Source organism: Panthera pardus, unplaced genomic scaffold (genome assembly GCF_024362965.1).
Source record: "Panthera pardus isolate Hobbes unplaced genomic scaffold, ASM2436296v1 HiC_scaffold_10, whole genome shotgun sequence".
NCBI classification, from domain to species: domain Eukaryota; kingdom Metazoa; phylum Chordata; class Mammalia; order Carnivora; family Felidae; genus Panthera; species Panthera pardus.
This window is the reverse complement of record NW_026526655.1, coordinates 54459102-54473929: the sequence shown is the minus strand read 5'-3', so window position 1 is coordinate 54473929 and position 14828 is coordinate 54459102. Positions and strand designations below refer to the sequence as shown.

General features: G+C 36.2%; 1 protein-coding gene across 7 annotated transcripts in view; it reads right to left on the bottom strand.

Annotated features, from left to right (window-relative positions):
• Window positions 1-14828, bottom strand: part of CCDC141 (coiled-coil domain containing 141) — a 205257-nt gene that overhangs the window by 144893 nt on the left and 45536 nt on the right. For all 7 annotated transcript variants that reach the window (XM_019460899.2, XM_019460909.2, XM_019460917.2 and 4 more), the window contains exons 3-4: window positions 5076-5267; window positions 1142-1250 (exon numbers count right to left, since the gene is read on the bottom strand). In XM_019460899.2, coding sequence (XP_019316444.1) covers window positions 1142-1250; window positions 5076-5267 — 301 coding nt within the window. The remainder of the gene's footprint in view (window positions 1-1141; window positions 1251-5075; window positions 5268-14828) is intronic.

Here is a 14828-nt window from a genome sequence, read left to right as displayed (position 1 = left end):
CTTTCCAAATGGGTAATTTCTAAGAAGTATCAAAGTTACAGTCTTGGCATCGAGATCGTGAGTGATATTTCTTCCTAAAAGATTTTAAAATATTCCAAATGTTCCGCAGCAGGATGGTGTTTCCTAAACTCATTCAGTGGGCACTTTCAAATATATACAAAAGTAAAGAAAATAGTATAATGGACCCTAATGAACCTATATGTCAGCCACATTTAAAATATATATAAAACACTTAAGAACAAGGAAATAATAATACAATTGCTACTGTGAGGAATATTCTTAGGTATTATGTTCATTGTAAGAAGACCACTGGAAAAGTGGAGGGCTTAGTTGTGATCTTTCAGAGCTTAGAACCAACTGTCTCTTCCTTAATGTAGTGCCTTGTTTATTCCTCAGGTTTGTATCATTGTGTTGTGTCTTACACTGGAATTAAATACAAATGACACTCAATAAACATACTTTGGGTTGGATGCTATTCTACATCGTAGAGACTCAGGGATGTACTAATACCTACCCTCCAGAGTCTCACAATCTGGTGATGGAGACAAATATGGAAATAAATTGTTATTACACAGTGTGCTGGGTGGTATAACAGGGACCCACGGGAAGCACAGAGGTTACTCACCAATAAATGTATACATGCCCCAACCAAATTGCAGACTTCCTCTACTCTCTTTTTAAACAATAAGTGTAACAGTGAAAACGGTATTTTCCTTATCCAAAGCTATTATTTGAAGACTGCTCTTCATTTCCTGACCCTGAGAAGGAACATTCACTGAATTCAACCATTTATTCAATCAAGAAATATTTCATGAGGATCCACCATGTGCCAGCACTGTGCTAGATGCTGAGGATACAAGGCTGAACAAGGTAGAAATGGCCTCTGATCTCAGGAGATAAAATGTGGCAGGTTGAATAACCAAATCTTTGGAGGCTATTCCTCTAACATCCCCTTAGAATCATTTACAACTATGTCTTTTCTGAAACAGATGACCAAAAATAAAGCTTTATTTAACCTCTCTTGGAACAGTTTGAGGTATAAACAGACAAATTTAAAATACGATGTCACGCGTGAGCATTCTCATGTGAACACATTGTAAAACCTCTAAAAGGTTAGGTAAGGAATAAACATATTTCTTGCCTTTGGTATGATTTTCATGAAGCTGCAGAAGAGATTTTAAGGACTCGGCACTCTCAAACTCCTGGGTGTTCCGGAGGAAATCTTCAGCTTGGTCTATTTTAATAGCAAACTACAACAGAAATACAATGGAAAGACATTTGAAAAAATAAAAATTAATGTGCCACTTTGGGTTATTTGTACAAGTTTTTCATTAATTCATGGCCTAGTTGACTGTAAATGTGTGTGTTTGTATAATGATGTGTGTGTTTGTGTGAGTGCGTGCTGGCTTAGGGTGCTTGTATGAGGCTGTGTGTTTGCATCTTGTCACTTTACAAAGTGCCAAAGTAAAAATTTTCTTCTCCTTCCTTTGTATTCCTTTCATACTTGGAAATATGTCATATATGCTGAAATAATCTAACTAGTTTACCGATAAATGTCTATTGGAATTTTCAACTAAAATTATTGTGTCTAAGCAGCCATTTTTCAACATGTAAAGCAGTTCATCAAAGAATAACCAGAAAGCTTGCTAACAACAACAAAAACAAAACAATGAAAGTTTGGTAAACCAGTAGCCTATGTAATTATAAGTAAATATAATTTAAGAAAGTTAAAATATAATGTTTTCCTCTGTGATTAGACCTAGAACCAAAAAAATGTAACTTTCAAAATAACACAAGTCTAATCCCATTTCAAAAAGACTGAGAATCAATGTCTAATCCCATTTCTTATACAAAACAAAAATATATATTTTTGTGCAAAAACTGATTTGAAGAGATATAAACCAAAGGATTGCCTTTATAAGAAGGAATGAGATTTAGGATGGGGGAATGCATTTTACCTCCTAAATCTATACTTTGTAATTTTGTTTGCATTTTTATCAATGATCTTATGTATTCTTTGTATAAATAAAAATGAAATTAGATACAGCAAGAATGCAAAATGGAAAACTTCTCCACTGTTTCAAAAAACAAGAAGCAATTTTACATCCTAAATGGTGACGAATATGACCAGTCTTTCTGTTTCTCCTTGGAGGAAATATGAAGGGGAGGTATCTGAAGTGATGTTAATATTCTCAGAGGAATAATCTTAGAAACAAATTTTAGAAGAGGGTAAAACATCTTTGGTTCTACCAGTACAGTATATCCATGGTAGTAGACATAGTGGTAGTCTAGCTGGATAATAGTTTTAACACTCAGATTGAAAGGTAATTATGATAGTTTATAAGAATATTTCAATCAACTTGTTTACCTGTGGATTAGGTATTGAACTGATTCATAAAGGTAAAGTATCAGTGAGAAAGATACAAAAGCTGGGTGGCTCAGTTGGTTAAGCAACTGACTTCAGTTCAGGTCATGATCTCACAGTTTGTGAGTTCAAGCCCTGTGTCGGGCTCTGTGCTGACAGCTTGGAGCCTGGAGCCTGCTTGGATTTTGTGTCTCCCTCTCTCTTTCTGTCCCAACCCCACTCACGCACTGTCTCTCTCTGTCTAAAAAATAAATAAAACATTTTTTAAAAAAGACATAAAAGCTTATCACATGCTTCTTTTTCAAGTTTTCTCCAAATTATCATCTATGAATTTAATGATTTTTAATATTTTTATGTAACTATCCAGTTAACGAGATGTGCTGTATTTTGATTATTATAATAGCCACATAAAATCCAGTTATAAATGCATGGAATGATGAAGACAGACTAATGAGGATGCCCTCTTTGGAAATGTGGAGAAGGCCTCCGCCACCATGTTAGAACAATCTAGTGATACCAGCCACTGCCACTTATGGACAATGTTCTGAAAGTTAGCTTGGTGTTTGATAAGAGAATAACCTGTCTAATGGTCAAGTCTGTGCGTCTGAAACAGTCCTGTAATAAATATCAACCATGCAATAAGAAGTCATTCCATTTCTTATGGAACTTTATGCATCATAATTCAATAAGAGGATCCTATCCACACATCATTTACATCTCTAATTCATTCCATTTATAATAGCTTATGTTAAGGGTATTCTTTGGGTTTTTTAAAAAAATGTTTATTTATTTATTTATTTATTTATTTTGAGAGAGAGAGAGCAGGGGAGGGGCAGAGAGAGAGGGAGAGAGAGAATCTCAAGCAGGCTCTGTGATCCTTCTCATGACCCATGAGCTCATTTCATAATGAATTGAAATCAAGAGGGACACTGAACTGACTGAGCTATCCACGTGCCCCTTGAGGGTATTCTTTGAAGAGAAGCTTCAAAACAAACAAACAAACAAACAAATAAACAAACAAACCCAACTCTAGAAGGTGATTTGGTTTTTCTCTTTAGAACACTAAAAAGTTTTGGAGTCACTGTATAACTTATACCTATATTTCATCTGTTATTTGAAATTACAATAAATAAATAAACAAACAATGCTTTACTCAGAAAAGTTTTCTCTAAAGATCTGTTAACTTTTTTTTTTACCTGATGGGTATTTTCTTTTGCCCACTTTTCTTTTTGCATCTTGCATGGGATAGAAGTGTCAATGGTGGGACACTTTGCAAAGACCTTATTCTCATCTTTTTTTTTTTTTTTAAATAAGTAATGACAATAGTTTTAGCATACAGAAGGGGCAGGAAAGATTATGTAAGAGTCTGCATTCAGCTTAGTATGAAGTGACCCACAAAACTGGAAGCAGGATAATACAAGAAACAGTATCTTTTCAGTAGAAATCAGAGTGCTGGGTTGAACTATGAGTTGACTTAGTATTTCCTTTTACTTCATGCAATATCTGGAAATAATTTCTCATCACAGAGAAAATCAGCTAGCATTAATGCTACTACCTTGTGAGAAACAAATATTGGGCCTAATGTTTGAAGGAAGATCATTTCCTGGGCTCAAATGAGTTGAATTTCAAGGGCAGTTGACATCTATACCCCACTTACTTAGATGGAATGAATCCGATGTATCTACAATTTGACCCCTGGAGGTGCATTTCACCTGGTTTCTGTTTAGGAAAGAAAACTATGTGTGAAACTTTTTCTCAAGATGATCTATAAAATGAATTGTAGTTGGACTTCTGTATTCAAACTGTAGGAAACAAACCTTAAAAGTTACAATAAGGTTTTTGCTCCTTCTTTTTACTTTTAAACAAGTTCATGATGCATGAGATTGCCTACCCCAATTTTTATGTTCTCTTACTAATCTTTCTTCCTTCATTATTTTGGATTTAAAACCCGAATTTTCAGTTCAGAAGTGTCATATTTTTCAAAGCTAGTGCTTTATCATAATGAAGCAGTGCTCTCACATCAAAATGAATGTACTGCCACTTGACAGAGAAGTTAAAAGTGAAATTTCCAATAACTGTCTTACACCAAATACAACAGCTCTTTTGATAATGTTCTTTGAGTCTCACATTTTGAAATTGGGAACTGCAAAAAAATCTCAGAATTCAAGAAAAGTCACAGGAAGAAATGACCTTCTTAGGTCCAGGACTTTTTCTTTTACTTAAATTTTTAATAAGTTCAAATTATGGAATTCAACTATATGCCTTAAGAAAGCATTCTATAAAATACTATGCTTACAAGTCAAATGTTCCATAGAATATTCTGCAATTGCCTTTTGGTAAATAGCCAAAGAAACTCTATCCTCCATCTTTTAGTCAACAAGAACACGTTATACCAACATTTCCCAATAATCCTGTAATCAGGGATAATTGTTTGATTTACTAATTATACTGACTTATGAATAAGAGTTTCCATTTTTAGTTAATATTTTACTTAATTTTATAGTTATAGTTAAAAGTTTTTTTTGAAGGACTACATTTAAAATATTAACAACTTTATTCTTTGGCAATCAAAAATTAAATGCATTATATATAACTTAGTCATTCTGCCATTTTTTAAAGTGATTGCAATGTCCGTTTGTGGAAATAGAACATTTTCAGAAGTGCTATCCATTAGCTCTGAAGTGAAGAGGTAGTTTTTTAAAACACAAACCTCCAAGGCATTTTCAAAAAATTCAGAGGTCAACCTGAGGAGCTCCCTTCTTTTTTCAAGCATAGAGACAAGCGCTGTCCATGCTTCACCCAAGGTGTTGGCCATGGCATCATAGACTTGACTCTGATCCTTGTTCTCTTCAGCTGTCTTGTCTGCTTCCTGCAAGAGTTCCCACACCTGATCTTCCAAAGCCTAAGTTCAGGAAAGAAAAGAGTGTGAGAGCCTGGAATCATATTTTAAACACTTGAATATTTAAAATTGCATGTGGTCTAAGAAAGTTTATATAGAATTTATAAACAAAAGTGGCAGGGCAGGTAGGTAGATCAAGTAGACAGAAGGGAGCACATGGAAATTGTGATAAGCTAGAAAGCATGGCCAGGCTAAAGGCATTTACATTTAAACATTGTTCAAACACTGTAGAGATTTATCAAAGGTATGCATTTATATTCCCAGAGGTCCAGAATATTATGTTGACCTCACATTTCAAAAAAATAAAAATGAAAAAATAGAAACCTAATTGGAACACATCCAGAAGAGAGTGATGGGGGGGGGGGGGGCGGTAAATGTGAGAAATAAACCCAATAAAACTTAGTTTATCCTAAATAATTATTATTAGCAATATGCTCATGAAGCTTAATATAAATGTCAAGAATAAATTCTTGAAAGACAATATTCATAATGTAAACATTAGAATGTCTGTAACCAATAATACAGATTGAACAAAATATGGAAGATGAAGGGGACCATGTGCTTACCTAATTGTTTCATTTAGGGATAGGAGGAGGATCTCACAGATTCTTTCATTCTTAAAGTTGGCACCAAAATAATGGGAAAAGTTTTAAAAATATAATAGACTAAAAATAATATGAACAAATTCTAAAATATCAGCAAAAAATGTGACGAAAATGTGATAATGCAAAAGAAAACAAAAGAAATATAGAGCATATTTATCAGGATACACACAAAAAACAAAACATGATAGGAATACGATTAAATACCAGTTAACACACAAAAAAGTGGATGAGTTAGTTTTCTCAATTAAAAGACAAACATTGGAAGGAGGAGGGGCCAACATGGCAGAGAAGTAGGGGGATCTGAACTTCCCTCTTCTCTCAAACAAAGAAGTGTTGAAACCAAAGGCCTTTGAATCCCAAGAGTCCAGGAGGAAAAGAGACAGTCGTGCTTCCAGGGACCCACTGGGACAAACTGACAGGTCATATGTGTGTGATTGTGAACTGGGAGAGATAAAACAAATGGAGGGGAGGGAACCCTTCTGTGGAGAGACAAAGGGAAGAGAATGAGCAGCTGGTGAAGCATAGGACTGTATCTGGACAAGAGAAAAAAACACTGACCCTGACAGGGAAAGATCCAATCTCTAACTGAGGGATTTCTCTGGACTGGAGCCAGCTGCCTGGATCATGAACCTGGGGAGGAGGGGAGCCAGCCCTGGGCTCAGTGGCTAGGTCAGAGGTGCAGTCCGCAGTGGGAGAAAGTGATCCCCTCCCTGGAGTGCTATGGGACAGGACAAAGCCTGCATGCATCTGCCAGCCAGGGACCACATACTAGGCAGCATGGAGCAGCACTTCCCCAGTACCAGTGCATGCAGAGCAAGAGTTTAAACCCCAGCCAAGCTCCAGGGCACGGGAATCGGCTGAGTGGAACAAACTGCCTCATTTGCACCCACAGCACAGTGAGGATGGCTCAAACAGAGTGGTCTGGGCACTGGCTCCATGGAGAAGAGACTAGGGGTTACCATTTCTCTCCCCACCACCACCAAGGTGGGGTCTCAGGGATCAGACAGCAGGGCCCACAGTGGAGGCGGGACTGTCTACACCAAACCATGCCCCTCTTCGCCTGGTAACTGCTCTCTACTGGAGAGGGATAGACATTGATTAACCAGACGGTCCCTCCTCCAGATCAGCACTGTTGCATTGCCTGGTTTAACTCTCCAACAATTTTTATTATATAGATACATTCTTCTTTCCTTTTCTCCTTCTTGTCTCTTCCCTCCTCTAGTCTGGTTACACTGGTTGTTGGTTTGTTTAAGCACACATATTTAATCCATTCTCTTGATACATGGTCCATACCTCCTTCTTTATTCTCCTTTCACTCTCTCTCTGGATTAAGCCATAAGTATAGTTTCTCTGTCTGGACAACTTTATCTTCTTTTCTTTTTCCTTGCCTCCTTCTTAATTTTCCTTTCTTTCTTTCTGGATTAAGCCATATGGTTTCTCTGTCTGGATAACTTTCTTTTCTTTTTCTTTTTCCCCGCCTTCTTCTTTATTTTCCTTTCTCTCTCTCTGGATTATACTGTATAGTTTCTCTGGTCAGTTTTTATTCTTTCTTTTCCTGCCCCCGCCCCTGTCATTTCTCTCTTTGTATGGGATAAGGCCTCTTCTAGCAGCACCTCCTCTACCCTGTTGTTTACTTGCAGCTGGTGTTTCTGGTTTTTTGTTTCTGCGTTTTTTGTTTGTTTGTGTGTTTACATGCTTTTGTTTTGTTTTATGTTTGTTTGTTTGTTTGTTTTCCTTTCCAGGGCTACTTCAACGAATAATCAAAGCACACCTGGTGGAGGGTTCAAAACATCACTAGGAGAAGGGAGATAAATAACCAAAGGCACAACAACAGAGAGCAAGTAACACTCTCTAAAAGATGTCTTCTGAAGGGATATGCCCTGGACAGTGTATGACCCCTCTTTAATATAGTAGTGCTTGCAGGTGAAGAGCATATAACAAGCTTTTAAAACACATGAGGGACAGAAAACTAACCGAAATGACAAAACAGAGGAATTCTCCTCAAAAGAAATTCCAGGAAGAAATGACAGCTAAGGAATTGATCAAAACATATTTAAACAATATAACTGAACAAGAATTTAGAATAATAGTCATAAGATTAATTGCGGGGCTTGAAAAAAAGCATAGAAGACAGCAGAAAATCTATTGCTGCAGAGACCAAGAAACTATAAAAATAGTAATGATGAATTTAAAAATGCTATAAATGAGGTGCAAAATAAAATAGAGGAGGTCACAGCAAGGATTGAAGGGGCAGAGGGGAGAATAGATGAAACAGAAGACAAAATTATGTAAAAAGAAGAAACTTAGAAAAAGAGATAAAAAAATTCTGGATCATGAGGGGAGAATTAGAGAATTGATTCAATGAAATGGAACAATATCCATGTCATAGGAATTCCAGAAGAAGAAAGAAAGGGTCTGAAGGTGTGCTTGAACAAATCATAGCTGAGAACTTCTCCAATCTGGAGAAGGAAACAAACATTGAAATCCGGGAAGCACAGAGAACTCCCTTCAGATGTAACTGAATCGATCTTCTGCATGACATACCATGGTGAAACTGACAAAATACAAAGATAAAGAGAGAATTCTGAAAGCAGCTAGGGATAAATGGGCCTTAACATACTAGGGTAGACACATAAGGGTAGTAGCAGACCTATCTACTGAAACTTGGCAGTCCAGAAAGGAGTGGCAGGAAATTTTCAATGTGATGAACAGGAAAAATATGCAGTCAAGAATCCTTTATTCAGCAAGCCTGTCATTCAGAATAGAAGGAGAGATAAAGATAAAGGTTTTCCCAAACAAACAAAAACTGAAGGAATTCATCACCACTAAACCAGCCCTACCAGAGATCCTAAGAGAGACTCTGTGAGTGAAATGTTGCAAGGACCACAAAGGACAAGAGATATCACTACAAGCATTAAACCTACAGATAACACAATGACTCTAAACCTATATCCTTCAACAACAACACTGAATGTAAGTGAACTAAATGCTCCAACAAAATGGCATAGGGTGTCAGAATGGATAAAAAAGCCAAGACTCCATCTATTTGCTGTCTACAAGAGACCCATTTTAGACCTGAGGACACCTTCAGATTGAAAGTGAGGGGATAGAGAACCATATAACATGCTACTGGAAGTCAAAAGAAAGCTGGAGTAGCCATACTTATATCAGAGAAACTAAATTTTAAACTAAAGTCTGCAACAAGAGATGAAGAAGGGCATTATATAATAATTATGGGATCTATCCATCAAGTAGAGCTAACAATTATAAATGTCTATGCACTGAATTCGAGAGCACCCAAATATATAAAACATTCACAAACATAAGCAGTCTTATTGGTAAAAATCTGGTAATTGCAGGGGACTTTAATACTCTACTTACAACAATGTACAGATCACCTAGACAGAAAATATATAAAGAAACAATGGCCCTGAATGAAACACTGGAACAGATGGACTTGACACATGTTTAGAACTTTTCATCCTAAAGCAGCAGAACATACATTCTTCTCGAGTGCACATGGAACATTCTCCAAGATAGATCACATACTGGGTCACAAAACAGCCCTCAATAAGTATAAAAGAATTGAGATCATACCATGCACACTTTTAGACCACAATGCTATGAAACTTGAAATCAACCACAGGAAAAATTTGGAAAACCTCCAAATGCATGGAGGTTAAAGAACATCCTACTAAAGAACAAATGGGTCAATCAGGCAATTAAAGAAGAAATTAAAAAATATATAGAAACAAATGAAAAGGAAAACACAACAATCCAAACCCTTTGGGATGGAGCAAAGGCATTCCTAAGAGGAAAATACATTGCAATCCAGCCCTACCTCAAAAAACAAGAAAAATCCCAAATACAAAATCTAACAGCACACCTAAAGGAACTAGAAGCAGAACAGCAAAGAAACCCCAAACTCAGAAGAAGAAGATAAATAATAAAGATCAGAGCAGAAATAAACACTATAGAGTAAAAAAATAAAACAAACAAACAAACAAAAAAAAAAAACAAAAAAAAAACCCCACTAGAACAGATCAATGAAACTAAGAGTTGGTTTTTTGAAAAAATAAAATTGATAAACCTCTATCCAGGTTTCTCAAAAAGAAAAGACAGAGGACCCAAGTAGATAAAATCATGAATGAAAATGGATTTATTACAACCAATCCTTCAGAAATATAAGCAATTTTCAGAGAATACTATGAAAAATCATACGCCAACAAACTGGACAACCTGGAAGAAATGGAAAAATTCCTAAGCACCCACACATTACCAAAACTCAAATGGGAAGAAATAGAAAATTTGAACAGAGCCATAACTAGTAAAGAAATTGAATCAGTTATCAAAAATCTCCCAACAAATAAGAGTCCTGGACCAGATGGCTTCCCTGGGGAATTCTACCATATATTTAAAGCAGAGTTAATACCTATCCTTCTCAAGCTGTTTCAAAAAATAGAAATGGAAGGAAAACTTCTGTAATCATTCTATGAAGCCAGCATTACTTTATTCCCAAGCCAGACAGAGACCCCCACAAAAAAGGAGAACTACAGGCCAATATCCCTGATGAACATGGATGCAAAAATTCTCAACAAGATACTAGCAAATCAAATTGAACAACATATAAAAAGAATTATTCATCATGATCAAGTGGGATTCATGCCTGGGCTGCAGGGCTGGTTCAATATTCACAAATAAATCAATGTGATACATCACATTTTTAAAAGAAAGAATAAGAACCATATGATCCTGTCAATAGATGCAGAAAATGTATTTGACAAAATATGGCATAGTTTCTTAATAAAAACCCTCAAGAAATTTGGGATAGAAGGAACATACTTAAACATCATAAAAGCCACTTATGAAAAGCCCACAGCTAACATCATCCTCAATGGGGAAAACCTGAAAGCTTTCCCCCTGAGATTAGGAACATGACAGGGATGTCCACTCTCACGCTGTTGTTTAACATAGTGTTGGAAGTTCTAGAATCAGCAGTCAGACAACAAAAGGAAATCAAAGGCATCAAAATTGGCAAAGATGAAGTCAAGCTTTCACTTTTCGCAAATGACATGATAGTATATATGGAAAACCCAATAGACTCCACCAAAAGTCTGCTAGAACTGATAAATGAATTCAGCAAAGTCACAGGATACAAAATTAATGTACAGAAATCAGTTGCATTCTTATACACTAATAATGAAGCAATAGAAAGACAAATAAAGAAACTGATCCCATTCACAATTGCACCAAGAATCATAAAATACCTAGGAACAAACCTAACCAAATATACAAAAGATCTGTATGCTGAAAACTATAGAAAGCTTATGAAGGAAATTGAAGAAGACACAAAGAAATGGAAAAACATTCCATGTTCATAGATTGGAAGAATAAATACTGCTAAAATGTCAATACTACCCAAAGCAATCTACACATTCAATGCAATCCCAATCAAAATTGCACCAGCATTCTTCTCAAAGCTAGAACAAATAATCCTAAACTGTGTATAGAACCACAAAAGACCCCGAATAGACAAAGTAATACTGAAGAAGAAAACCAAAGTGGGAGGCATCACAATCCCAGACTTTAGCCTCCACTACAAAGCTGTAATCATCAAGACAGCATGGTATTGGCACAAAAACAGACACAGAGACCAATGGAATAGAATAGAGAATGCAGAATTGGGCCCACAAATGTATGGCCAACTAATCTTTGACAAAGCAGGAAAAAGTAGCCAATGGAGAAAAGATAGTCTCTTTAACAAATGGTGCTGGGAGAACTGGACACCAACATGCAGAAGAATGAAACTAGACCACTTTCTCATATCATCCACAAAAATAAACTCAAAATTGATGAAAGACCTAAATGTGAGACAGGAAACCATCAAAACCCTAGAGGAGAAAGCAGGCAACAATCTCTTTGACCTCAGCCACAGCAAGTTCTTACTTGACACATCTCCAAAGACAAGGAAATTAAAAGCAAAAATGAACTATTGGGACCTCATCAAGATAAAAAGCTTCTGCACTTGCAAAGGAAATAATCAACAAAACTAAAAGGCAACCGGCGGAATGGGAAAAGGTATTTGCAAATGACATATCAAATAAAGGACTAGTATACAAAATCTATAAAGAACTCACCAAACTCCATACGTGAAAAACAAATAATCCAGTGAAGAAATGAGCAGAAGACATGAATAGACACTTTTCCAAAGAAGACATCCAGATGGCCGACAGACACATGAAAAGATGCTCAATGTCACTCATCATCAGGGAAATACAAATCAAAGCCACACTGAGATCCCACCTCATGCTGGTCAGAGTGGCTAAAATGAACAAATAAGGAAACTATAGATGCTGGTGAGGATGTGGAGAAATGGGAACCCTCTTGCACTGTTGGTGGGAATGCAAACTTGTGAAGCCCCTGTGGAAAACAGTGTGGAGGTACCTCAAAAAATTAAAAATAGAACTACCCTATGACCCAGGAATATCACTGCTAGGAATTTACCCAAGGGATACAGGAGTGCTGATTCATAGGGGTACATGTACCCCTATGTTTATAGCAGCACTTTCAACAATAGCCAAATTATGGAAAGAGCCTAAATGTCCATCAACTGATGAATGGATGAAGAAGACGTGATTTATATATACAGTAGAATACTACTTAGCAATGAGAAAGAATAAAATCATGCCTTTTGCAGCAATGTGGATGAAACTGGAGGGTATTATGCTGAGTGAATAAGTCAGTCAGAGAAAGACAGATATCATATGTTTTCACTCATATGTGGACCTTGAGAAACTTAACAGAAGACCATGGGGGAAGGGATGGGGGAAAAATAGTTAAAAACAGAGAGGGAGGGAGGCAATCCATAAGAGACTCTTAAATACAGAAAACAAACTGAGGGTTGATGGGAGGTAGGGGAGTGGGGAAAGTGAGTGATGGGCATTGAGGAGGGTACTTGTTGGGATGAGCACTGGGTGTTGTATGTAAGCCAATTTGATAATAAATTATATTTTAAAAAAAGACAAACATTATCAGGTTAAGTTTAAAAAAGAAGTCAACTAATTTATGTTTGCTAGAGACATCCCTAAAGACATAACTTTTGAAAGTAAAAAGATGAGATATACCAGGCAAAGACAAACAAAATAAAAGGACTAACAACATTAATGACAGACAAATTAGAAATGAAAACAAAAACCACTGGGATTTAAACTGGCATTTTATTTTGATAAACAGTGCAATCTACAGTAAATATAAGGTACTCACGAATCTTTATATTTATGGCACTGAAATATTTTTAAAAAATAGAGCCAGGTGCAATGCAGTACATAGAAATAAACAACAAAAGATCCTGGTAATAAAACAAATCTCTCAGAAATTTTATGATAATACTTTAAAGAATAATTCTTAGATTAAATGGAGAATAAAAACTACTATTACAGACTGTTTTAAGAAAAATAATAATGAGGCTATTCTGTTTAATAACCTAAGATATCCAGCTAACTTTAGGCTCATATAAAATTCACAGCATTGAGCAACTTTGTTTTAAAGAAAAAAATTAATTCATTAAACATTCAAGTCTAAATTATAGAGAAAAAATAATAAAATAAAATAAGAATTAAGTTATTAAGTATAAAATTATAAATTAATAAATTAGAGAAAAATATAAGAATTAATTTAAAAGAAGTTGGTTCACTGGAAAGCCAAATAAAACATTAAAATATCTGACAGATGTCCATAAAAATAGCAGAGTAGATAGTTCCAATGTTTCATCCCTTTACACAAACTTTGCAAAAGCAAGCAAAGACTGTCTTAATCAATGTTGTCAGGACTCTGAAAAATAGTCAAAGGTTTACAACAATTAAGTGAATACTGACACACAAAAAAAGCAACTTATTAATGATAAGAAAGTTTTGAGAAATTTTTTCTCACCCTTGCCCACCTGCAGGGTTCAGCAGAAACTATCAGCATGGTTGCAAAAATAAGACTATATGTTGTCTACAAGAAATCCACTCTCAGTATAAAGGTATAGAAAGATTAAAAGTAAATGGATGTAGAAATATATATCATGCTAACATTAACGTAAAGAAAACCAGAATGCCTATATTAATTTCAGACAGAGCAAATTTCTTTTTTTTTTCAATATATGAAATTTATTGTCAAATTGGTTTCCATACAACACCCAGTGCTCATCCCAAAAGGTGCCCTCCTCAATACCCATCACCCATCCTCCCCTCCCTCCCACCCCCATCAACCCTCAGTTTGTTCTCAGTTTTTAAGAGTCTCTTATGCTTTGGCTCTCTCCCACTCTAACCTCTTTTTTTTTTTTCTTCCCCTCCTCCATGGGTTTCTGTTAAGTTTCTCAGGATCCACATAAGAGTGAAACCATATGGTATCTGTCTTTCTCTGTATGACTTATTTCACTTAGCATCACACTCTCCAGTTCCATCCACGTTGCTACAAAGGGCCATATTTCATTCTTTCTCATTGCCCTGTAGTACTCCATTGTGTATATAAACCACAATTTCTTTATCCATTCATCAGTTGATGGACATTTAGGCTCTTTCCATAATTTGGCTATTGTTGAGAGTGCTGCTATAAACACTGGGGTACAAGTGCCCCTATGCATCAGTACTCCTGTATCCGTTGGGTAAATTCCTAGCAGTGCCATTGCTGGGTCATAGGGTAGGTCTATTTTTAATTTTCTGAGGAACCTCCACACTGCTTTCCAGAGTGGCTGCACCAATTTGCATTCCCACCAACAGTGCAAGAGGGTTCCCGTTTCTCCACATCCTCTTCAGCATCTATAGTCTCCTGATTTGTTCATTTTGGCCACTCTGGCTGGCGTGAGGTGATATCTGAGTGTGGTTTTGATTTGTATTTCCCTGATAAGGAGCGATGTTGAGCATCTTTCAGAGCAAGGAATAATTTGAGAGATTAAGATGGGTATCCCAAAGTGATA